The sequence below is a fragment of the Zeugodacus cucurbitae genome, chromosome 6 (assembly GCF_028554725.1).
Source record: "Zeugodacus cucurbitae isolate PBARC_wt_2022May chromosome 6, idZeuCucr1.2, whole genome shotgun sequence".
Taxonomy (NCBI): domain Eukaryota; kingdom Metazoa; phylum Arthropoda; class Insecta; order Diptera; family Tephritidae; genus Zeugodacus; species Zeugodacus cucurbitae.
In genome coordinates, this window is record NC_071671.1 from 65,215,806 (window position 1) to 65,239,886 (window position 24,081).

A 24,081-nucleotide genomic window follows, 5' to 3' on the forward strand; every position below is an offset into this window, starting at 1 on the left:
TGACACCCTTATGACATGTGTGGAAAATGGTTGAAATCGGTTCACAACCACGACTACTTTCTTTATAACTCAATTTTGAATTCTTTTGATTTGTTCACTTTATAATATATACATTAGGAACCAATGATGATAGCGAAATAAAACTTTACACAAATACAGTATATGATCTGTGGCATCACTTATGAAAAAATTGTCGAAAATGGACTATAACTTTTCAAGGCCCCAGATATCGAAAATGTTTAACTCAGCGCCTAAGGTTACATTTTAACCGAAAATATGGGTAAATCTCTCAACTAATTTAATGTAATTCAGAGAAAATTGTTTTCTTCCAATAGTGTGTCTCTGTTCCAAATATTATTAAAATCGGGTCACAACATCTCCTAGCTCCCATATACATAATTATAGGTTTTTCAAAAATTCGTTGGGCTTTATTACGCATATATGTATTGGTTAATATGTAATATATCTTAGCAAAATTAAGTGAGCGTATAGTATTGGATATAGTGTACCTTGCTGGTGAAATTGAATGAAATCGGTTCAGGAATTACCTCAGCCCTCATATCTATATGTATATGACGATTTTCGTTATTCTATTAAACTTTACGCCGAATTTATGGGTAAATTTGTGCGTTATCTTAATAAAATTTCTTCAATGAATTGCGAGAGTATAAAATGTTCGGTTACAACCGAACTTAGCCTTTCCGTACTTGTTAATTAAAAATTTGATATAAACATTATAAAAATTAAATTGTCTGGCGAAAGATATATATATATAAATATTTATTATAATTTATAAAGTTAATTTACAGAGTTGCCACCTGTTTGCCAAAATACATATATATTTTATGAATACATGTTAAAAATAAGTGTAGTATGGTCATAATACTTGAAACTTTTTTAGAGATTTTCGTTTTATTAAAAGCTGAAACAGGGTTGCCAACAATATTACATTTCGAAATGCTTAATAATTAAATTTAAAACTAAAAAAAGTGCAATATGGGTATGGAATGGGTGCTATATGAAAAATATAATATTATAATTAAATAATTTGACCTTTAGGACGTTGCCACTTTGGTTGAAATTTAAATAGTTTAAAAAGATATTTGATTGAAATTGGCACAAATGATAAGACATGGTTTTAAAGGTTTGTACTCGGCTAAAAATTGGTTTGCCTTTTAAAGACATTAAAAATGCTCAGCTAAGTAAATTTGTAAGCTAAAGGTAGTTTATTAAGGCTCTTAGAAGTGCTGTAATTAAAAAAAAAACGAAACAAAAGAGTTCTTCAAAACAAAATGTTCTGTTTCACGAATTCGTTGCTCGTAAATTAGCAACAATTCGCGCTAATTAATTAACACAAAATTGTGTCTACTTGTTTTCGCAACCAACTTATTTGCGTATGTTACATAATAACTAAATTAAAAAGCCATGCTGCCACACTCGGCTAATATACCTTTTGTTAACTGTGCACTATTTATTAAGCGCAGCGCACATTTGTATATCAACTAATTAGGCGCTAATTAATTTGTGTACGAAATGTCATGGAATTTTCCTCTTGCCCGACATTGTTTTTTTTTTTTCATTTTATTTAATTTACTTTTTTGTTGTATTATTTTTCATTGTTCACACTCGCTTCCTTTTGCCGGCGTTATTAAACACCTTTTTATATAGTCATTTGTTAGCTGGCATTTCGCTTTATTGACGACTCGTCAAAATAATGAGCAGCGACGGCGCAACGGAGCTTTATTGCATATTGAACTCCACAATCGGCGATTAATTAGCGCAAATTGTCGGGAAAAATCACAATGAAGTGCAATTTCAATGGCGCGTGTTGTGTGATATAACACGACGAAATCATGCGAATGTTTACACACTTACAAATACACATGCAGTTGTAAATACAGTTATTTATGTGTGAGTTTGTGTGAATGTATAATGACTACTTTGGTTAAATATTGATCTTAGCTGATAGTTAGAAATTTACGAGGAAATACTAAATTAAATTAAATGAAATGGCAAATGGCAACACGCAAATCCAGAGCCACAGTGCCGTTAAATTTTCAAAGCAATTATTTTTAATTTTTTTCTAGTTTTCGCTAAACTTTTGTTGTTACCAAGTATTTGCACAGCAGTTTTTCATGAACTGCGCATAAACACACTTGCGCATACTTTTGTCGCAGTGTGTGTGTAGGGGGGGTGGGTGGTAGTCATTAGCGCTGGAACGCCGTTAGCGTGTTGTCTATCTGTTAAGTTCTGTTTCTGTATGTATAAGTGTGTAAGTGTAAGTGCTTCATGGTTTTGTTCGCCTGGCAAAAATGTGTTGCTATTATTTTTCTCAAACGTTTTTCTTTTTATTTTTTTTTTTTTTCGAAAATGAAATTCTTCTTTTTAATTGTGCAAAAAACCCCACTTTCGCATTCCGCAAAGCACACTATACGTTTTTTAATAGCGAAAAAACTGTTTATTTGTGCAAGAGCAACAACAACAATAAATCTGCGTGCAGTAGCTGTTAAGTTTATAGTAGGAAAATGCATACAGTGGCTGCAATGAAAAAGCGGACAAGTGAGAGAAAAAATTTTGAAAATATAAAGTCTGGAAAAATTATGTAAAAAAAGGAATTTGGTTTAAAAAGTACACTATCGAGTCAAATATTTAAGATCATTTGAGCCCAAATAGAACTTTAGCAAAAATGTTTTATTTGAGAATCTCTTCAAATGTGTTACAGATCCTCTGCTAAAATACATGGTAACTCCTATCTAGTAGTAATTCAGCTGCTTATATCTTATCTCAGTAGAAAACGCCGTCGTCGAGTTGAAAATACAGTGGAGCTTCCATAACTCGAACTCTTGAAGTGGCATTGAAAGCCAAATTCCATACAAATTTCCTTCCATAAATCGAAGTTTTCGACAAGGGCATAATACAAAATTTAAAATTATACTATCGAAAGAGAATTTTAAAAGAATCTCTCTATATCGTACGGAGGCAAACAAAAAATATGATATTACACTTAAGAGGTTACATGGGTTTCTTGGATTAAAAAAATCGATTTATTTTTGTTTTTTTTTTTGCTTATTCATTTCTACAACATCTCAAGAATACTGTCCTAAATTTTTAAGTCGATCCGAATAATAGTTTCCGAGATACAGCCTTTGGAAGGTGTGCTACTCAACCGATCTTGATGAAATTTTGAACAGGTGTTCGAACACGATACAATTAACTCGTACTGGTTGAACGTAGGATTTGATTTTCTTTTTTTTTTTTCAATCACAACTATTTAAAAAAAAAAAAAAAACAAAACGTCAAGCAAATTTGAGCGAAATTTTTATTTTTTGGAACAATGTTCCAATTTTCATTTTTTTTGTCTTTCCTTCGTTCAATTTGGATGATCCTGTCAGGAGTTATGCTGACAACGCGGACGCACCTTTTTTCCGAGGGGTCACCAGAAATGATGTCGCAATGGAGGATTTTTTTTTTTTTTTTGAAAATTTGAGAAATTATTCTTTAAATATGTATCTACAAGACGGGAAAAAGTTTAAATTAAATAAATAATTTTTTACATGAAAAGAAAAATATTGAAAATAGGCCATTTTTTACGCTACAAAACCCATAGGGGTAAGGATTGCATAAATCATGTAACAAAGGCATGGGATACAGACGTTAAGAGCCAATCAATAGCAAACTGCAACCAACAAAATTACAGAATACATGTTTAACGTATGTTAAAACTCTATGCGACATAATTAAATAAAACTGTATAAAACTACATATGTATACTTTACACCTTTTTGAAAAGTTCTATATTGTAATGAAAGTTCTATAACTCGAAGTGTTTTTGTGGATTATGGTGATTCGAGTTAGAGAAGTTCATCTTCTAAAGTAAAATAAAATTCAACAAATTTGATTTGAAACACCAAAAGAGAGCAAAAATTATTTATTCGTTTAATCCTAAGAAGCTTGAACCCTTGAAATATCCACAGTTTAGTATAGATTTTAAGGAGGATATAAATTTTTACCAAAATATTTATAACAGGATACTCTAATCCATTCTAAGATCCTCGTTAAAAATCTAAATATGTTTCCGAGAGCCTCAATTGTCGGTTACGAATAACAGAGCTTTATGTAAATGTAATAAAATCTCTGTAAATGCAATCCTAAGCTGCTTTTATGGAAATAAATTTAAAATTCAGACTCTTATTTAAGGTTTCCATTGAAACATTTTTCACTTAAGAACAAAAAAATATCATATAACGTAATATCAAGTTCGTCCGCTTACTTATCACAGCCACTGTAGGTGCGCACACTCAGTTCTACGTGTGAATGACTGCCAGTGTAAACATATGCATTGCCTGCGGCAGCAAAAGTTGATATTGTCAGATGAGTGTGAACGAATTCACAAGCAACAATTAAATGCACACGTACATGCATACATACAATTTAATATGAATAAACAAAATGTGTAATTTTTTTTCGTTTTTGACTGACAGTCATCGATTATGAATGCCAAATTAGAAGAGGTAAATATCAAAAAAGGTCCATAAAGTGTTATTGCAATATAAATGTGATAGTCATGTGTTGGTTTGTAAGTATGTATTTCGCGCATTAGAATGCTAATCAATGTACTTTACACACACACAGGGAGCAATTGAAGAACGCTCATCAGCGTCATGTGCTACTCACAAGGCCAAACAATATGTGCCGATAAGCAGCGTAATATTTTTTTTTTATAAAGTGCCCATCAGCAATATACATACATACATATATACACAACAGTGAACACACCGGCAGCTAAAAACAACAAAAAAAATTATTAAAGTTAACTAATATTTTATATATATTTTTGTTATACTTACATGTAATTAATTGTATACATACTTATCGTATGCAGTGTATATGGCCAATGGCCTATAATGAGCCGCGCAAAAATCATGCATACATACAAACCTACCTAATCGGTTGTCACGTGTGCTAATCCATCATAATTTCAAGCACTAAGCACAATTTGATTGCCTTATGTGGCAGTACGTATAATTGTAAGCGAATATAATATTTATTGCACTCTATGTTGAGTATAAAATATTTTATAAAGTATTTTTTTGGCATTATTTATATGGCACAGGTATTTATAGATAGTTAAGCAGCTGCTGCTCACAGGTGGTTGCTCAGCTGCCGATGCGTACGCCGAAATATATGCTATCAATGTCATAAATTCTTTATTTTTGGAAATAAGCAAATTGTGTAATGACGACGAATAAGATAGTAAGGAAAAAATCGATTTTGAAGAAAAATTATTCTGAGATTCTGCATAATTTCCGTGGTCCAACAGTCACAGTATTATCCGAATCTATCCCTCAGTGATCTTTTTTTTTCTCAGACTAAAAAGACATTAGGAATAATAGAGATAGTCCTATAAATTTAAAAAGTATGAAAAATAAAATGATCAAATTTTCCTGTATTATAGTTTATTAGCACTTAAAATCCGCAAACGACGAACTCAATTTGTCATAGTTGTCTGCATAGAACAGTTCAAGTAGGATTCCTGTGATCCCTGTCGCAGGAACAGCCGCGAAACCTAACCTAACCTCACTATTTTCCCTAGCGAGTACAAAAAAGTTTTTTTTGATTGAGTTACAGAGTTCGTTTATAAGTTCTTTGAGCTGGATGTGGGCCAAAAAGCGAAATTCTTCTACTTTTAAGGTCCAAAAAGCGTAGAACCTACGCATATGCTTACTTTAGAGGTTTGTGATATGCTTTAAGACAAAATATATATTTGATTTTCATATAAGAAGTTTATTGTCTCAATATAAACCCGTTCGAGAGTACCTTCTGCAAATGACATCAAACCAGCTGTCAAACCAGATAATTTACAAATAAAATTATTGTTATTTACTCTTAAATAAAGTGGGGGGTTCCCACTTTATTTATGATAACTTCTACGAATTGATTAAGTACCGCTCATAATACCAATTTGTTTGCAGAAATTATTGATAATTAATTCTCTGGCTAATGCATTAACTTCTACTACTTGCTTTTACTTACAGTTGAGGATGCTAAAAGGTATGCCATAAAATTGCGACAAAAATCGTTAATCGCCAACGATACAACCGACGCTACATCTTCGGCGGCCACATTTTGGTCGAATCCAGCGTCACCGTTTATACCGAGCAGCAATGGTGTTAGCAACGGTGTCAGTAACGGTGTTAATGGCAACGATGTTTGCAACGGCAATGGCAGCGACCCAACTATGACCATATTGACACGTGACGATGTGATACTCGCCCAAAAAGGACTGCCGCCACAACAGTATGACGCATTCGTGCTATTCGCCGATGCGGATATTGAACAGGCCGCCGAAATACAAACCAAATTCGAAGAAAATGAGAAATACAATTTCAAGGTATGTGTGTTGTGTAAATTATTTACAAAATTTATAAAAAAAATATTTTTTAACCAAATATTTCTTTATTTGCATTGCAGTTATGCTTCAAGAATCGTGATCTACTCGGTGGCGTACCGTTCACGCATGTTGCATTGACGCAACTGATCGAGGAGCGTTGCCGCTACTTACTTGTGATCTTAACAAAAGAATTTCTCGATAGTCCAGAGAATCAATTTTTGATGAATTACACACACGCGCTGCAAATACGTGAGTGCATTTGTTGCTAATAATAAATTAAAATTTCATTTATAATAATTTAATTACATTTTTCTTTTGCCGTTTTTTTTTTTGGGGTTACACAGAGAATAATACGCGCAAGATCATACCGCTTATTTATGAAGATTCGGTTGTTATACCACGTGCCTTGAAAATATACACACACCTCAAGTACACACCAGTGCCTACAACGTTATTTGACTTTTGGGCGCGTCTTGGCGACTCAATACGACGCTCTTACAATGCCACGGACCCGTCGCCATATGGCCTAAATGAAGTTGACAAGTAAGTGCAGATGATTTCAGCTTTAAAACCCCAAATTTTGTTAATTAATTTACTCTAACCTATAAAATTATGGCAAATCTTTTACCATTTCGCCTGTCTCTGGGTTTATCCTAACGAAGTAGATAATTTTTCTAACCTTGCATTCGAAAATCTCGATCATAACCTCTAATTCTTACCAGATAACTGTTAAAACAATACCTAAAGTGTCTTAAAATAAGTACAACAACAACTAGTAATCAAATAATTTTAGCAAAAACAAAACAGAGCTCTCAACTTTTTTATAACAACTTATAGTATATAGTAGTACAATAAAGTAAATTATTATCACACGATCAGATAAACTGCTCGAGCACACACAAGTCAAGCATTCTGCACTGTTTTATACATATTTGCCTAGCACCTAATCACACCTCTTATTACTATACATATATACATATGTATGATAGTTAAATATTTACTTATTTTATCTTTATTAATTCATATTAACATATAAATATTTTCTTTCACTTCCACAGCCTGCCCGCCATTAGGCAGCTATCATCCGACACGAGCTATACAAGCTTACCAACCCCCCGCACTACTACAGTAACCACACCCACCTCACCCATACCGAGCATCAATATTAACGGACATGCTTACACACCCGAAGAGGAGGAGGATGATGTATTTCAACAGAAGGAGCAACGTTATCATTTCACCAAACGTTCATCCCTGCGTCATCACAACAGTGTCTATAGTCACAATAACAACAACAATCGCATAAGTCAAGTCGTGAATGGTTTGCGTAATGCACATTCTACTAGTCAGCTAAATGCTGGCGTTAATGTTGATAATAGTGTCAGCATGAGTGATCTCAGCATAAGTAATGAGACGAAGAAGAAGAAAAAGAAACCGATTAAAGCTGTGCTCAAGCGGGTGTTTAGCCGCAGTAGTCCGAAACTACAACAAACAGCAGAATAGTAGTATTTTTTTATTGTAATTTGTATTTGTTTTATTTTATTATTTTTGTTTGAGTAATTGTAAATTGATTTTAAGATTGTATTTATAAAAAAATATCCGTTATACGAGTATATGTATTATTCTTTAGCAAAACCAATGAATACGTAACAAAAATGCAAGCAAAAAAATTGAGAAACTGTTATGTTATAGTGTATTGTATATTATTATTTATGTATTAATTTAATTGTACGAATCTTGGTTTTAACTACGCAACTGTGACATAACAAGCAGCCAACACTCACAAAACACATATAAATTTCAAGCGCTTTACACGCTTTCTGCGCTATTCACCCGCTCAAACAGTCAGTCGTCGTATTTTTACAAAAAAAAATTAAAAAAGATGTAATTGTGCGTTATAATTAGTTTATTTTATATACAGTCTATTTGTTGTTTGTTACTAATTGTAAGGTCAATTTTGACGCGCAGCCACTTTCTAATAACGCTTTTAAAATATTTTTCAAATATACATTTAAGCTTTCCAGTGCTCACCACACATAATTCCTTAGCAACTTGTTGCATTTCTTACTTCGCTCACAAATGCTCATACAAACACACACAAAAACACAAACAAACATCAACATTTAGCGAACAATTTAGCACGCGCACTCATGTACATACATATCTATCGGATAATTGAATTTATAAGATTCTATAAACATAGCTGCACAAATCAGTGTCATTACAATTATAATTATTTTAACTGTTAAATTAACTGTTTGAATATTTGCAAACATATTAGCAAGCCATAAAGTGCTTTATAAAACAATTATTAAGAGAGTTATATTTATATATATGTATACATATTCGTAAAGAATGTACTATTTTAAGACAACGAATAAAGACAATATGCAATCTTATCAAAAACAAAAAAAAAAAACCCACGCTATCATTAGCATATTCATCAATTATGATTCATAAAAAAATTAGTTTGCAGTGAACACAATGCATTCGTTTAGTTTCTGCATTGGCAATGCAGTGGAATAATAAATAATTACCTTAATTATATATTGTTTTCATGAATGAAATCGTAGAAACCAATAACAAATTCGAACACTCACAGTAGAAATGTGTTTTGAATACAATTGATTTTGTTATGGAAAATTTATTATAGCAATGGCTGGAGCATTATGAATGTTTAAACAAATTGATGTAGTCCCAATGAGAAAGTTAGTGGTTAGTTAAAATATTTTTTACTAATCGAGAAATGATGATGCGGCACACTATTATATTTGATCTGAATTCCACGAAATTAAAAGCTACATAAGTTTTTGTAGGTGTTTGACACAATAATATTATGAAGTATAAATTTTTAATAAGAAATATTTATAGACAGCATGTCTTAAATACCGCTAGATCTCAGCCATACTATGTTCTATGGAAATGTGTATGCATAGCTATGGTTATACGGCTCAGTTAAGATTATTCTGTATGGTCTGCAAACGAATTTCTTTTTTATATCCCTCAATCAATTAAAAAATAGTAATTTAGATATATAAATATTAATGAATAGCTAATTTATATGTACTTACAAGCAAACAGATCTTCGACATCCGCTAAAGAACTGCAGCCGGAACACAGTTTCCTCGAAAGACATTTATCCATAATATTTTTGAAGCTGCATTAATGGATCATATGAGATAGTAATCCACTTAACTCGATTTATTTCAACGAATTAACCACTTTATTCACATACAAAAATATTGAGGTTACTTTGCTGGAAATTTTTTGCAGCCACTTAAAGGCAGAATGCCTTAAAACATTCTTCCTTTGTAAACCACATCAATAAATACAATACTTTTATAAAACAAAGCACTTTATTTTGGAAAACTTCTAATATCTAATCAATTTTATACAAATACAATTATTTTCTTACTAAATTCACATCAAATACTTTTCTTCCTGCGTAGAAGACGGATGCGCGCAAAACACTGATGTACCGTTTTGATTTTGACAAATGCCGGAAATACACAGGATGTAACCATACGCGCAAGCATTTCCCAATTTATTTATAAGTCAGATTTTAATATAAAAATTTATTCAATAATGCAAAATATGATACAAATTATATATAAATGCAGTTTGAGTTTAGAAAAACCATTTAAAACAAATAATTACGCTGAAATTGTTTAAATATTTAATAATTTCAGAATCTAGTCATCGTAATCACCCTGTGCAAAATATGACGGCCTGCCACTTTTTTATTTTTAACACTTCTGAGCATTTTAAATTTTGTTTAAGAATCCAAATATTGCATGAGTTTAATTTTACAACAAAATTATATTATAAATATAAAAAAGGCGCACACAAAAAAAAAATTAATTGAATGTAATAATTTTCATATCTAAATTTTTTTAAAAAACTCCCTCTCTGTGCTGAGCGCTGACAACATTTGTGCCGGTAATTTGTTGTAATTGCTTCACATATGCGAATTGTCATTTATTATTGTTTCAACAGCAGTGATTGTTTAAAAGTTTATTATTGTATATCGCGTTTAATTTAGCGCACAATTTACAGCTGCATTTCATATTGACATACTAATAGCACAACTCTCTTGAGTATTTCAATTAAAACAATGTATTTGTGAGAATAACAACAGGTAGATGAATGGAACGGCGGTATCAGATAGGGTAGGTGATGATTTAGTTGTGATAAACGCACTTTTTCACTAAATTAGCTTTTATTAATTAACGTTATTGTTTAACTAAAGTAATTTTTGTAACAGTACCTTTATATTGTTTTTAGCTAACTACACGAACTCGCTGTATGTTTTACTCGCATTAAGTAGTGTTCATATTGCTGATCATTGGTTAAAATGGTGCTGGGCACAAATGCCGAAAATGTCATATACTTCTCTATGCAAGTGCCAGCATTCACTTATAGTGAAGAAGGACGCCTGCTCGCTGAAACGCCACTTTCAGTGTTGAGTTCTGAAACATGCGTTAAGCTCTCGGAAATGTTGAATGTGCGTAAGATTTTGAGACATGCTGGACATGATCGTGACTGGCGTGGCATAGCCGAACTGGCAAAAGTGCGTAACTTCTGTAATAACAACTCTGATGATCCGATGCAGACGGTGCTGAGTCAATGGACACAGCGGCATCAGGCGGAGGCTACTTGTTTGAATTTGCTGCATTTTCTTTCTAAAATCGATCGTTGGGATGTGAGCGACGATATCTTTACGTTTTTGTGTAAGTAAAGTATATCCCGTGGAAAATGGTTATTAAAAAAATATTTAATTTTAGTAAAAGATGCACGCAATTTTGAGTGCAGAAGGTCAAGTGCAACAAGTGACGCACATAGATGTGAGATTGTGTCAATTAGTGCGAATCAGAGTAGTGTAAACCATTTAGCTGTGAACAATGAAAATAATGACGATGTTTGCTGCGACAATACCGATGATGAAGAAAACGACAATGGTGGTTCAAGTTCAAGCTCACCAAGTCCACCGCCAAGTCCTCCACCAGATGTGGAATCTCTAATTGAACGTGTTACGATATTAACAATTGCAAATGCTCAACCAACCGCACCACCAATGGAACTTGCTGTGCCGGAAGCAATGCATGTAGCTATGCCAACGCAGAAGCTAATGACTGAAGAATGCGGTGATGATAAATACTTAGATGAAGTGAATCCGCTAACACGTCAGGATGCCGCGCGTTTACGCAGAGGCTTGCCACTAACAAAATATGATGCTTTCGTATTGTACGCCGATTCGGATCAATATTACGCCAATGAAATGCAACAAAAATTAGAAAAGTATACTGAGTATAACTTCCAGGCAAGTCACAAATGCCAGCTGACATTACTTTTGTATTTAATCATTTTATTTGTTGTTGCAGCTTGTGTTTAAGAATCGTGACCTGCTCGGTGGCACTTTCTTTCACGATGCCGTGACCGAACTCATGGAGGATCGCTGTAATTATGTGCTGTTAATTGTAACACCAAATTTTAGTCGGGATTACGAGAGTTGTTTCTTCTTTCACAATGCGCAAACGTTGCAATTGCGTGAGTAGAAAATTAATTTCTTTATTTTTTTGAAGTGCTAAAACAACCCTGGTGTATATTACAGAGGAAAATCGCCGCAAAATCATTCCATTACAATACGGCTTACATTTACCGCGTCGTTTACGTGGCCTACATACTTTAAAATATCATAGCGATCATTTTTGGGGCCTATTAGTCGATTCTTTAAGCGTTAAAGAATTGCCGCCACTAACAAAAACCGCAGAATATAATCAGTAAGCGATATATTTGTAGTGCTTATTGCGTTTGAGACATTTATTTCATTGTAATTTTTTATTTTTCATTTGTAATTATAGCACCATATCAGCGTTACCAAGTGCACCAAAACCTCCCGACACACCATTGGTTGATGAAGTTGGAATTAAACCCAAAACAAAACCAAGAATTAAAACGGGTGTTGAAAAACCCGCGGGAAAAAAGAAGTTCTTGAAAAAGCCCGACTGGATCAAGAAGCATAAAGTACAAGAATAACGCAAATGGTGCCTTAATTAAGCAACAGCAAGGCGTGTGCGCATTAGCTGTCGAATTTTCAAGAAACCAAAAATGTACAATGAGATCAACTGTTGTTTGTCATGTGCTGTGCCTTTTCAAATACAGTGGAACTTCTCTAACTCAAATCATCATACTCCACAAAAAAAACGTCGAAAGGGCTTCCGAGTTACAGAAGGTAATTTGTATGAACTTTGACTTCTTCTTCCAATTCAATAGTTCGAATTATGGAGAAATTCGAGTTAGGGAAGGAAATTTGTATGAAACGCTGTTGCCAATTCAATTCGATTTATGGATTTATGGATCTTCGAGTTAGGGAAGCTCAACTGTATTTGCATTTTATATAATTTTAGCTTAATTTTGTTTAGAGAATATAGTTAAATGCCATTTTTGCATCGTCTATCTCATAGTTTTAGTGAAAAATAAATAAATGTACTTAAAAATGTTTATCATTAAATTTTTGCGAATCAAATTTGAGCGCAAAAAAATTGTATTAATAATGTTAACTGTTTGTTGTTATGTATTAATGCCTACTAACATTTTTCATTTGGCAATTAATACTGTCAAATAAGCTCCTGAGCTGCCGAAGAATCAAACAAAACTCAAAAAGCCTGGAAAAATAAACTACGCAGTATCTAGCATTGCTACAACAACTTGTGGTAAGTACATTGCAATTTCTATATATTTCTATTTCTACATATTTATGCATAAAGCTCCGCTCTCAGCTCTCAAAAAAATTAAAACAATTGTTGCAATGTTAATTTTTTTTTTTTGTAATTTTTTTGCATTTTATTATTTTTCATCATAAATAACTTTGTTGTTTGTTTTTTGTTGTTGTTCTTGTCGTTTGTTATTTGTTATTCATCTATGCTGCTCATCACTGTTTTAAACTGTTTATTTATTATTATTATTTATTATTTTGTATTTATTTTTTATACTTGTTGTTGTTGTTGCATTTCATTTTGCATACATCATACATAATTTGAAATTTATGCTTGTATGCATGTCTGCTACTCAGCATCGTTCGTTATAGCATCTCTCATCATTAACTCTCGCAACGCAACGCATTCACTATTTAATTATGTTCGTATGTATGTTTGTATGTATGTGTTTGTAAATATTAATTTTTATTATTTTGCGATATTTCTTACATACTCATGTATAATTCAATTGTGTCGTGTGTGTGTTTGTGTGTGTGTGTGCTGAATTGTAGCTTCTTTGACTGACTGTCTGTTACACTGACTTATTTGATTGACTGACTGTTTGACTGACCGACTGACTAACTGTATGTCCAATGTTAATTAAGTTCGTTGAATGCAAAATTGCCTTCCATATATGTTTGTATGTATGTTTGCTCGCATTTTATTTATTTTTAGTTATTCAATTGTTTTCCTATTTATTGTTAATTAGTGTTACTTAATTGTATTTATTTTACGCTTGTTGTTGTTGCTGTATTATACTAACAAGTTGCCTGCCTGTGTGTGTTCTGTGTATGAAAGTCAGTTCTCGTTTGTAATTTTTTGTTGTCAGCGCGTTGTTGTTATTGTTGTGGTTTGAAAACTACTGCAATTCTTTCAAATTCTCTTATGTATGTATGTATGTTTGCATGTACGAATTATGCGTTTTTTTTTTGTTTTCAATTTATTTATAATATTTTTTATTTACTTCAATTAATGGAAATAATTATTCATTTTAAATGTTTTTTTCTTTTTAATAATAATGATAATCATAGTAATAATAATAATCAGTATAATCATAATGCTTACAACTAAATTAATATAATTTTTATGCAATTTCTTAAATTTTTTATTTTTAATTTATTTTTATTTCTTTTTAATTTCATTAAATTACTATACTCATCATATTTCGCGCGCTCTCTCTTTCTCGCTTTCTTTCTCTCTTATATGCTTTACTTAACTTGTTTTTCCTTTTTATTATTTATTATTTTTTAATTTTTTATTTTTGTTTTGCGGTTTTAACTTGAACTTTATCTGCTTCTAAGTACTGCTGCTTTGCTACGCTTACTATTATTATTATTATTTATTTCATATATTTCTGCTTGCCCTTCATTTATTTTGTAACAAAATTAATAAAAACAATTTAATTGATCAATTTTTTTTTATTTTTTTTTTTAATTACAATAATATGCTAGTTGTGTGTTGTTTTTATTATTTTTTATTTTTAATTTTTATTTTAATATTTTATTTACTTTTAGCAATCATTTTTGTTGTTGTTTTTGCGCTAGCTTTATAAACTAATGCATTTTATTTTATTTTATTTAATTTTTAATATTTTTATATACTCTCTCTTCTCAACTTGCTTGTGTTTTACGCTCTGCTTCGCATTTCTCCTTGTGTTATGCTAATAAAAATGATTTGCGTGTTTATAATGTTAGTTTTAATATTTCATTTAATTCTTTTTTTATACACTAATCAGTTTTATGCAACACTTTTAGACTTCCAATTTGAATTTTAATTAATTTTATTTATTTGTTAATCAATTTATTTTTCTGAATTTTTATGCCTCCACTTATTTTCAAATATTTCCGCATTTTATAATTTATGTTTAATTTAACTTTCTCTTAATTTTTAAACTCCCCTCACTTAGCTGATTGCATTTATACCGCAAAAAAATTAATTTTCTATGTTTTTGGGAACATTTTATGATTTCTCAATTTTTTTATTATTATTATTTCTTGCTTTATTTATAGTTTTACTTATTTTATATAATATACATTTTTTTTTTGCTTTCTTTCTTTCTCTATAATTTTATTTGTGTACCGGCGCTTATGAACTACAAAAAAAACAAAAAAAAATATTTTAATGCTTTTTCACGCATTTACTTTGGAAGTGAGCTTGTGAATGGGTTCGTAAGTGATTAGTGAGTGATTGGAAATGTGTGTTGGGTTAATTTATTTTGTTTTTATTTTGTTTTAGTTTTTTTGGTTTTGACGTAGTGCGACTTTTATTATTTTTCTGATTTTTAGAGAATATTTTTATGTTTTGAGTTTGTGAGGAGGTTTTTGTGTTCTGTGCGTGTGTTAAAACATTGATTTCTTCGTGAGGCGAGAGGCATTTGAGAACATTTGTTGGAGTAAAATATACGTTCGAATTGATGCAAGTTCATCGTTTTAAAGTTGACTGTTCTATGCTTTTTTCATGATTTCTCATTAAAAAGTTTAAAAAAATTTCCGTAATACAGAATGTTATTTCTTCTTGAAAAATTATTAGATGTGTAAAATCTCAATTGAAATGTTAAATATTTGCTTTTTTGTTCAATAAATATTAAATTTAATTCGAAATTTTATGTGTGTGTCATTTCATCAAATGACCTTAAACGAGAACCTTTTCGAAGCTTTATCCCGATCATTTTGAAATAAAAAAATGTTAAGAATTATAATTTTTTCATTAATCCCTCAATAAGTTAAACGACCCAATAAAATTTATTTTAGAAATTTAATTTTTTGAAAATAAAATAAAAACAAAAAATTGTTTGGAAATTTAAATGAAAAAAAATATCAAAATATATTTTATATAAAAAAAATTTATAGAATATATTTTGATATTTTTTTTTTTTTTTAATCAAAAAATATTTTATATATATATTTTTTTTCATTGTGAACGAGTTAGTTAATAGGCTTTAATGATCTGTTAGTGTATTTAAATGAAAACTGTTTTAGGATTAATAAAATTACATAAAAAAATTTAAATTTTTTAAAATTAATTTGTTTATTAATTAATACACGCTTTTTAATATTCATAAACTAAACAGTAATTTTAAAAATAAAAATATAAATTATAAATAATATGTTAATTAATTAAAATATTATGCAAAATTAAAATAAATAAATTATGATATATTAGAAAATAATATCGAATTCTTTAAAATAATATTTTATTATTATTTAAATATTTTTAAAATATAATATTTTAATTAAATTTATATAAATTAAAATGAGATTATAAAAACATTAAATAATAATTGCTATTTTTAATAAAGAAAAACATTTTTTTTTATTTCAAAACCAACTGCCCTCTCACCCCTTCATTTCATCCAATGATTTTGTTTTTGTTTTTGTGTGTGTTTTTGTATATCATCCGCCCCTAATCTTCTGTGTAATTTCTAATAATGATCTTCAATTTTCTACAGTTATCATTTGTTATGTATTTATTTTTATTTAACAAGCATTAACTGCTTAAATATCGTTTTCAATTTAATGCCGGTGCAAGTTGTATTTTCTAATTACGCACACCCTTTTTTATCAATTTCTCATTTCACATTTCGCATATTACACAATTTATTTATGTTTCATATGTGGATTTGTGCTTTGAACAATGATTAAGTACAATAGTTTGACTTCAATTTACTTTTTTTCATATTTTCATACAATTTTGTTTGGTTATGTTCGACGAATTTCGAAATGTTCGTAATTTTCGCTGCACTGTGCGACGCTTGATGTTTGCCGTAAAGGTGGAAATGTTTTCATTGTGGTGTGTTGTAATTTATTATAGTTTTTTATTAATTCATTTTTTATTTATAATTTTTTTATAAATTATTTTATTTTATAAATTATTTCATTTTTTATATTTTTAGTTTTGCCGCTTTGTTAACAAATGTGGATGTGAAAAGGAAATGTGAAAACTATTTGTGATAAGTTGTTGTGTGTTAATTTTATTTATTTTTTGTAATTTTTATAATTTTTTAATTTTACTTTAACTACTTCATCTATTTGTGCTTTGTTTATGAGCTTACATAACTGGGCGTACTAACAACAAAAACATTTGGTTGTTCTTATTAAATTACACATATTTTTACGCAATTTATTACGCTAAATCTTCTTTGTTCTCTATAATTACAAAATAGTTGAGGAGAAAACTTATAATGGCAGTGTATCTTGATCCTCAATTCAACGTTTGCGTACTTTATTATATAGATTTTTTATTGAGTAGTTTCTCCTTCCAATTGTTTTTTAAGTATTTAATTTTTAATTATTTTCTTTTTTCACTTCTTCATTTTCTGTTCAATTCACTTATGAAATTTCTAAAAACCAATATCACTACGAGGAGAATTTTGTGTGTTTTGCTTTAGTTTACATTTTCGTAAATATTTTCGTTTCATTTTTTTTATTATTGGGGTTTTTCTGTTGTTTATGCTTTTTGCTTTATTATTTATTCGTTTTAAAATTATTCAGTATTTTTTATAATTTATTGAGATTTTATCTTTTCTTTTCGTTTTTATTTACTTCGTGTTTTCTACTAATTCTGATATTTAAAAATTATGCGTGTTTTGTTGTTGTTATTGTTTGTGGTAATTTCCTCATCATGTACACTATTAAATACTATGGCAGTTTTATTTATTTATTATGTAATTCATTAAAAAAAAAACAACAAAATAGAGAGAACACTTATTTAACATTTATTGTATGATTTTAGTATTTACTATATGTGAAGTTAGAAGCGGGGTACTAGTGGGTGTTGCACACAGTAAATATAAGAAAGTGATATTGCAGATGAATTTAAGGCGCATGAGCGGTGTCGCTGAGTGAGAAAAGAGACATTTGGAGAAGACTTTTGAAAATGTTCAAACATGATTTTCCATATTTCAATGAGGTTTCAGAGTTGTAGGAAAGTCTTACATATTCAAAATTTATTGTGAGGGTTCGTAAAATTCCCTCAATCACGTTTAATCTCTAAGACAAGACCTCATCTTAACCATTAGCTTTACAATAATTATCTTCGAAACACACTCAGGGTCCAAATTCCTGTTGTGACTCTTAAAGGTATGCTTCAGCACTGCATCTAATGATAGTTGGAGTTTAAAACCGCAGATTGATTATGTTTTTAAATTTTTTTGTAGCCTCCATTCTATTATTTTTGTAATAAATAAGCAATAGATCTTTCAATAAAGAATTTCCGGGACTCCATCAGTTTCATTTGAGCTTCCGAACAATTTTTCCTGCCTCGTTAAAACTTCGCCTAAGCTTGTTCTGCAATAGTGTTTAAAAATAAATCAACTTATTTGTTTAACTAAGTTCTATAACTGTAATAACTGCAATTAATATTTCTAAACTTATGTATGTATGTACTAAACATATATTCCAAGTGACCTGAGTAATGTGCTAAAAATAAGGTGGTTTGAGCGCGAGCTTAAGCTTAAGCTTTAAGTATGAAGTTAAAATAAGTATACTAAGGAATTTCTAACAGAGCTAATGTATGCATTTTTAACGTGATTGATAAAGAAATTTGTTTTAGCTTTATGAAATTATAAACATTCTTAAATCAAAAATTGAACTTTCATTCTAATGTTAGAACTTTTTTAATGCATTTAGTTCCGTAAAAGCTCTAACTTTTTGAGAAGCTTTCATTTTAAATCAAAATTTAACTTTCATTATTACTTTCGAGCTTTCATTGTAATCCAGAGAGCTTTCGTCTTAATCCCACATAACTTCTTCGTGACCGTGCTTTAAATTTACGGATTAAAATTAGTTCCATTAGTTGTTTTATTGTGCTTACATTTCAGATCAAAAATAGAGCTTTCATCGTGACCGAATGAACTTTCATTGCAATCAAATGAGCTTTCATCGTAATGTTGAGTGCTTTCATGTCAACTAAAGCAACTTATACTTAACTATACAGGCATATAGTTTTCTGCTTAAGTAAAATTATATACAGTTAAATTATATAATTTAAGTACATACACTATAAATAAATTAAATAAAAGTAATATTATAAAATAGTAGATTTTTTTCAATTCCTGAACTAAATACAATCTAACATCTGGAAGTACATTTTACACATATTTTTATTGCCAACTACTTAACACATATGTATTTATATATATTTATTTGTAAAGAGGTATTTATGTGCGTGAAAATCACTTGTTTAAAACATTTCAAGAATCACTTTTATATAATATATGGTTTGTGAAAGTAAGAGTATATGTGGGTGTGTAACTTTTGGAGTTTATTTAAAATAAGAAAATAGTTATTATTGTTTAGTGAGTTAAAATGAGTTGTTTTTAAACTTTTCAGAATACAGTGGTAGGCATAAAAATAGAACCTGATACAAAAATAGCACAAAAACAATTAAAAAATTATTTTTTTTTTTGCAATATTAAATATAGAAAATATAAATATTTTCAAAAATTACAAGTTCATATAGATTTTTTTTAAACTTCAAAACGAAAAACAAAAAAAATTAGCATATTAGCTTAAAGGTACAAATATTAATTCATTTCAAAAAAAATAAAGAAAGAATTTAAAGAATCAAGTGTTTGATATTTTATACATTCTAGTTCTATTTCAATGCCCGTCACTGTACTTTGAAGTTAATAATGTAATATGTACACTTAAATATTAAATTCAAATTATTGCTACACATAAACAGTTATTTTGTATGTGCACTATGTGTACCGTTATATACATATACATACATATATAATTAGACATAAATACTTAAATGAGTGTTTAGATTGATTAAGATCACATTTGTTTGCATTGAGATTTGTATGTGAGAAACTTAACTGTGCTTTTATGTTTTAAATAATTCCATTGGTTCACATAATAGGTAAATGAGTTACGGTTTTTATATAAATCACTTATATATAATGTAAACTATGGGTCTAAGGTTTAAACATTTGATAATAAATGAAATTTATGTTCACAAATAGTTCATGTATGTATGTATGTGTGTGTATGGAAAACGTTTGTTTGTTTAATTTTTCTGCGATTTTCTCAATTTTTATTTAATTTAAATTTATTATTTATTTATTTACTGTTATTATTTTTTGTTCTTTCTGCGTTAATGTTAATGCGTGTTTTGGTGCTTTCCGGTACATACTTTGGATTTGGTTATGCAAATTTCTCACTGTGTACTACGCGCTATCAACAGCTCTATTAACCTACAAATGTTTTGTGTGTGTGTATTTTAGGTGAATTTATATCATTTTGGGGTTAGGTTTAGCGCCAAGTTGTGGTTTCTTCTTCAATTTTGTTAAATTTATTTTAGTTTTTTGTTTGTTTTATTTAATTTTTTTTCTTCTTTTGCTTACTGCTTGCTTTAACTATTACTTAAACGCTATTGAATTGCATTCTGGTATTTTTTATGTTTTTCATTATTAATGCTTACAGTTATGCTCACGCATTAGATGTGTGTCTCATGTCTGTCTGTTATGTGTGTATGTAATGTGTTAATGTATAAGTGTGTGAGTGTTTTCGTTTACTATCACCTCCCTGTTTTCGCCATGCCGCACTGTACGTTTTAACTGCTATTGTTTATTACTTATTCTCCCACTTCTTCTGCTTCCTCTTCTTCTTAATTAATTTACTACAATTTACTAAAATTGTTTCACTATATACTTTACTTAAACGTATGCTTTAGCTTATTTATGCACTTTCTTGCGGTTTCTTTTTTCATTTGCTTTAACCATTTTATGTCACATTCCTTGGTATTATTATTTCCTTTTGTTTGCTGATTCTTTAGTTTATTATATATTCATTTGCTTGTAAATGCGTTTGAGTGTGTGTGTGTGTTTGTGTTGTGGTTTTAATGCTTAATCTGCTCATTTTTGTTTTTGTTTCTGATTTTGTTATTTCTTTTTTGTTTTATTAAATTTAATTAATTGCATTTCTATATTCTATCCTCTTCGTCCTCCTCCTCCACCTCTTCGCCATTCTCTTCGACCTCCTCCTTGTAACCGGGATGTTCGGATATGGCGTAATAGTTACCATTATAGATGACGCCCAACTCGCGCAGCGCATCACCACGTATTGTCGCCTTTATCGTCCAATTGTAACAATCGTCCGATTCCGATTCTCGATCCAGCCGCTCCACGTCGAGTATCTTCGAATTGAGACGCTCCAATATGATGCCGATATCTTTGATGCTGAGATGTCGTTTCTGATCGACAGACAGCTGATCGATGAGCAGCAGGAATTTCTCAGTCGTCGTCTTATCATCCTCCATGACGGTGTTCTCTGTTTCACTCTCGGAGCTATCACGCTCCGGCGCTATATCCAGAAAGCGTACATGGCCTTTGACGCCCGATGAGCGTCGTTGCATGCTGCCGCCCATCATAGGATCCACAACCGATGACATAGATAGCGTCGCTTGTTGTTGCTGCGGCTGAGGGCTGGTGGTGCCGTCCTGTATGGGCGATGTGGCCACACTTTTGTGCACCGCTATTTTGCGTCCCTCCTCGTGCAGCGCACAACAATGAAAATCGCATTCCGTAGTGCTGGGACTGCCCGCCCGACTGGGCGTATGCGCATGATGCGCACATTCCGGTGTATGCACATGCACCGCCCCCACGGCGCTATCAAATGAGCCGCCCTGTTTGGAGAGGCGTCTACTGGTGCCGGGTATTACAACACCGGGTGGCAGCACCACACCGCCCGGATGGTATATGCTAGCTGGTCCCTCATCACTGATGACGGTTATTTGTGGGCTGGCATAGCGTTGTTGTGACGATTGTGACGACACCGATTTGGTGTCGAGCGAACTTTGCGCCGACAAGCCTTTCTTCGATGGTGAATATTTGTCTGATGACATGAGTCCGTTACTGCCGCTGGCACCACTACCGCTCGGTCCCATGCCACCAACGCCGCCGACACCGCCTCCACCTCCTCCGCCGCCGCCTCCTCCTCCACCGCCTCCACCTCCCTGACGCTGATCCCAATGTAGGACCACCGTGACACGACCCTTATTATCCATAATCTTCCAAGATGGCGTCTCATCGTGTAACTCGAGCGCATGAATCGTCTCACAGACGATCTTCGGTATAGCTGATATCGCTGTAAGCCCAACAAAGAATAGTAAATTGTGTATATAGTTTATTGTGTTCAATGGCCTACCAGCTTTTATAACATCCACACCAGTTGGATACCAGCGCTCGCCCTGTCTTAACAATAGTAGCACCGTGTTGTTCGCCAATGTACGAAAATATTCGCCATCTTCAATTTGGGTTCCATCGCACTCCAGAACAACACGCACCGGTTCTGAGGCAGGAACCCCTAATTTATCCTTTCCTGTTGATAAACGCAATGGAAAATGTTGTTTAGAATATTTCTTAATAATAATAGGAACTTACCTCTGACTAATAACTCCTCGTATGTTCCAACAACTACGCCTTTGCGCACATTTCGCCAACTATCCCAAATTTTAAGGGGTCTCTTGCCACGAGACTCCTGAAATTAAAATAAAACAAGGTGTTAGTTATATATTTATTAATAAATTTGAGGTGACTGAGTATGTGGGTCATGGGTCGTAATGTCTTAAATATCAAATTTCATTTAGAAAACTATTCTCCAAAATTCGTGCATACGGTGGTAACGGTATGCTTTTGAATGTATTTCTCAATATTATAGTCATATTTGGTGACATTTCCTTGAAGACCCTCGAAGACCCTGCTGACTATCGTCAACTGATTCTTGAAAAATTGTGGGAAAATGGAGTTACAACAAAGACCCAACGATATTAGATTCAGATTACATAAGATTTTATTCATTATACTATACTAACATAGACTGAGGAGACTAGTGCATTTACTTCGGGGTCGAAGCGTCTTTCAAAACAATTGGTTTTACATTTCATAAATGAATTATAAAAAGACGATGTCAAGATTAGAAAAGCGATCCATCCTCAAGTTGCTCTCTGAAATCAGCAAGTCCTCTTGCGTTTCCTACAAAAATTCAGAATTCAGTACTCATGGGTTTACCAACACGTATTACTGTTTGACGAAAATGAAAATTAGGTGGTCGCTTAGGAAAAGGATTTCATTGAACTACATTTGTTCGATTATGGGTTTCTTAGGTTCTTAAAAGATATAATTGTTTTGCGGATCGCGTCTTTTTCCTCGTAGTCTCAGAGTCATTCTCCTATACTTGATAAACATCGTTGCGATAAAGGAATTTATTTCTTCATCAGAGCTGTCAATAATTGAGTTCAGCAATCAATCGTAAGGGTACACACTTTGTTAGGTTACTTTCCTTTGCTCCAAACCATTACTTCTACAAGTTCTGCTTCTTCCTTACGTTGAGTAGTTTCTCGGAGAAGTTTCGTCAACCAACGTCTAGAGTAAAGATTGCTGTATGTTTTTGAACAATTATACTACGGATAATCTAAGCAATAACTCTGAACTAATGTTTTCACTAGTCGTCTCAGTAGCAGCTAGACTACTCTCCACTTTGTCTAAACGCCAATAATCCAATAAATTCATCCAACAACTTACTTTAATTTCAGAAGTAAAACCGAACGGACAAATTGCTCTGAAGCTGAGTGGGATAACTATTACTTAATCTGGCTTGAGACACAAACGTTTTTCAGAGGGAAAAGGTCCTTCAGTCCGTGCTTGGCCGTCATTTTTAAGCATTCGGACCATCTAACCCGGCAATTATATGCTTTTTGGTTAGGCTAGGGCTGCATAACTTTTATTTTACAATTCAAAGACTTCCGATATATTAGTGAGATGAGTCGGAGTCGAAAACTTCTTTTAATACCGTTTGGAGTGTCGGCTTACTTATTTAAAGGCTTATTAAAGTAACAGTGTGACTCTCCAAAGTGGACTGCACTGCGCAAATTTCTCGCTGAGAATTCCACACGACTTCAAGTACATGTGAACGCTAAACGCCACCACAAATT

The 24,081-nt window shown here is 31.6% G+C and overlaps 3 protein-coding genes across 6 annotated transcripts in view; 2 read left to right on the forward strand and 1 right to left on the reverse strand.

The window, feature by feature from the left end:
- LOC105211632 (myeloid differentiation primary response protein MyD88) overlaps positions 1-8,549 on the forward strand; it is a 41,470-nt gene extending 32,921 nt beyond the window's left edge. For both annotated transcript variants that reach the window (XM_011183160.3, XM_054233994.1), the window contains exons 3-6: positions 6,036-6,391; positions 6,472-6,640; positions 6,736-6,934; positions 7,450-8,549. In XM_011183160.3, the coding sequence (XP_011181462.1) occupies positions 6,036-6,391; positions 6,472-6,640; positions 6,736-6,934; positions 7,450-7,894 (1,169 nt within the window). In that variant the 3' untranslated portion in view covers positions 7,895-8,549. The remainder of the gene's footprint in view (positions 1-6,035; positions 6,392-6,471; positions 6,641-6,735; positions 6,935-7,449) is intronic.
- A 1,795-nt stretch (positions 8,550-10,344) lies between these two features.
- LOC105211633 (uncharacterized) lies at positions 10,345-12,895 on the forward strand. 2 transcript variants are annotated; one of them, XM_011183162.3, is made up of 6 exons: positions 10,345-10,560; positions 10,656-11,121; positions 11,176-11,711; positions 11,773-11,938; positions 12,003-12,171; positions 12,253-12,895. In XM_011183162.3, exons 2-6 carry the CDS (start codon positions 10,746-10,748, stop codon positions 12,425-12,427), a joined length of 1,422 nt encoding a protein of 473 aa, XP_011181464.2. In that variant the 5' UTR covers positions 10,345-10,560; positions 10,656-10,745; the 3' UTR covers positions 12,428-12,895. The 2 variants fall into 2 exon arrangements, with proteins under 2 accessions (XP_011181464.2, XP_011181463.2); XM_011183161.3 differs by having other exon boundaries at positions 10,346-10,560; positions 10,676-11,121; positions 12,253-12,894.
- A 5,721-nt stretch (positions 12,896-18,616) lies between these two features.
- Positions 18,617-24,081, reverse strand: part of LOC105211634 (uncharacterized) — a 32,379-nt gene continuing 26,914 nt past the window's right edge. For both annotated transcript variants that reach the window (XM_011183163.3, XM_029039907.2), the window contains 3 exons: positions 22,532-22,628; positions 22,296-22,469; positions 18,617-22,235 (listed from right to left, as the gene is read on the reverse strand). In XM_011183163.3, the coding sequence (XP_011181465.1) occupies positions 21,073-22,235; positions 22,296-22,469; positions 22,532-22,628 (1,434 nt within the window). In that variant the 3' untranslated portion in view covers positions 18,617-21,072. The remainder of the gene's footprint in view (positions 22,236-22,295; positions 22,470-22,531; positions 22,629-24,081) is intronic.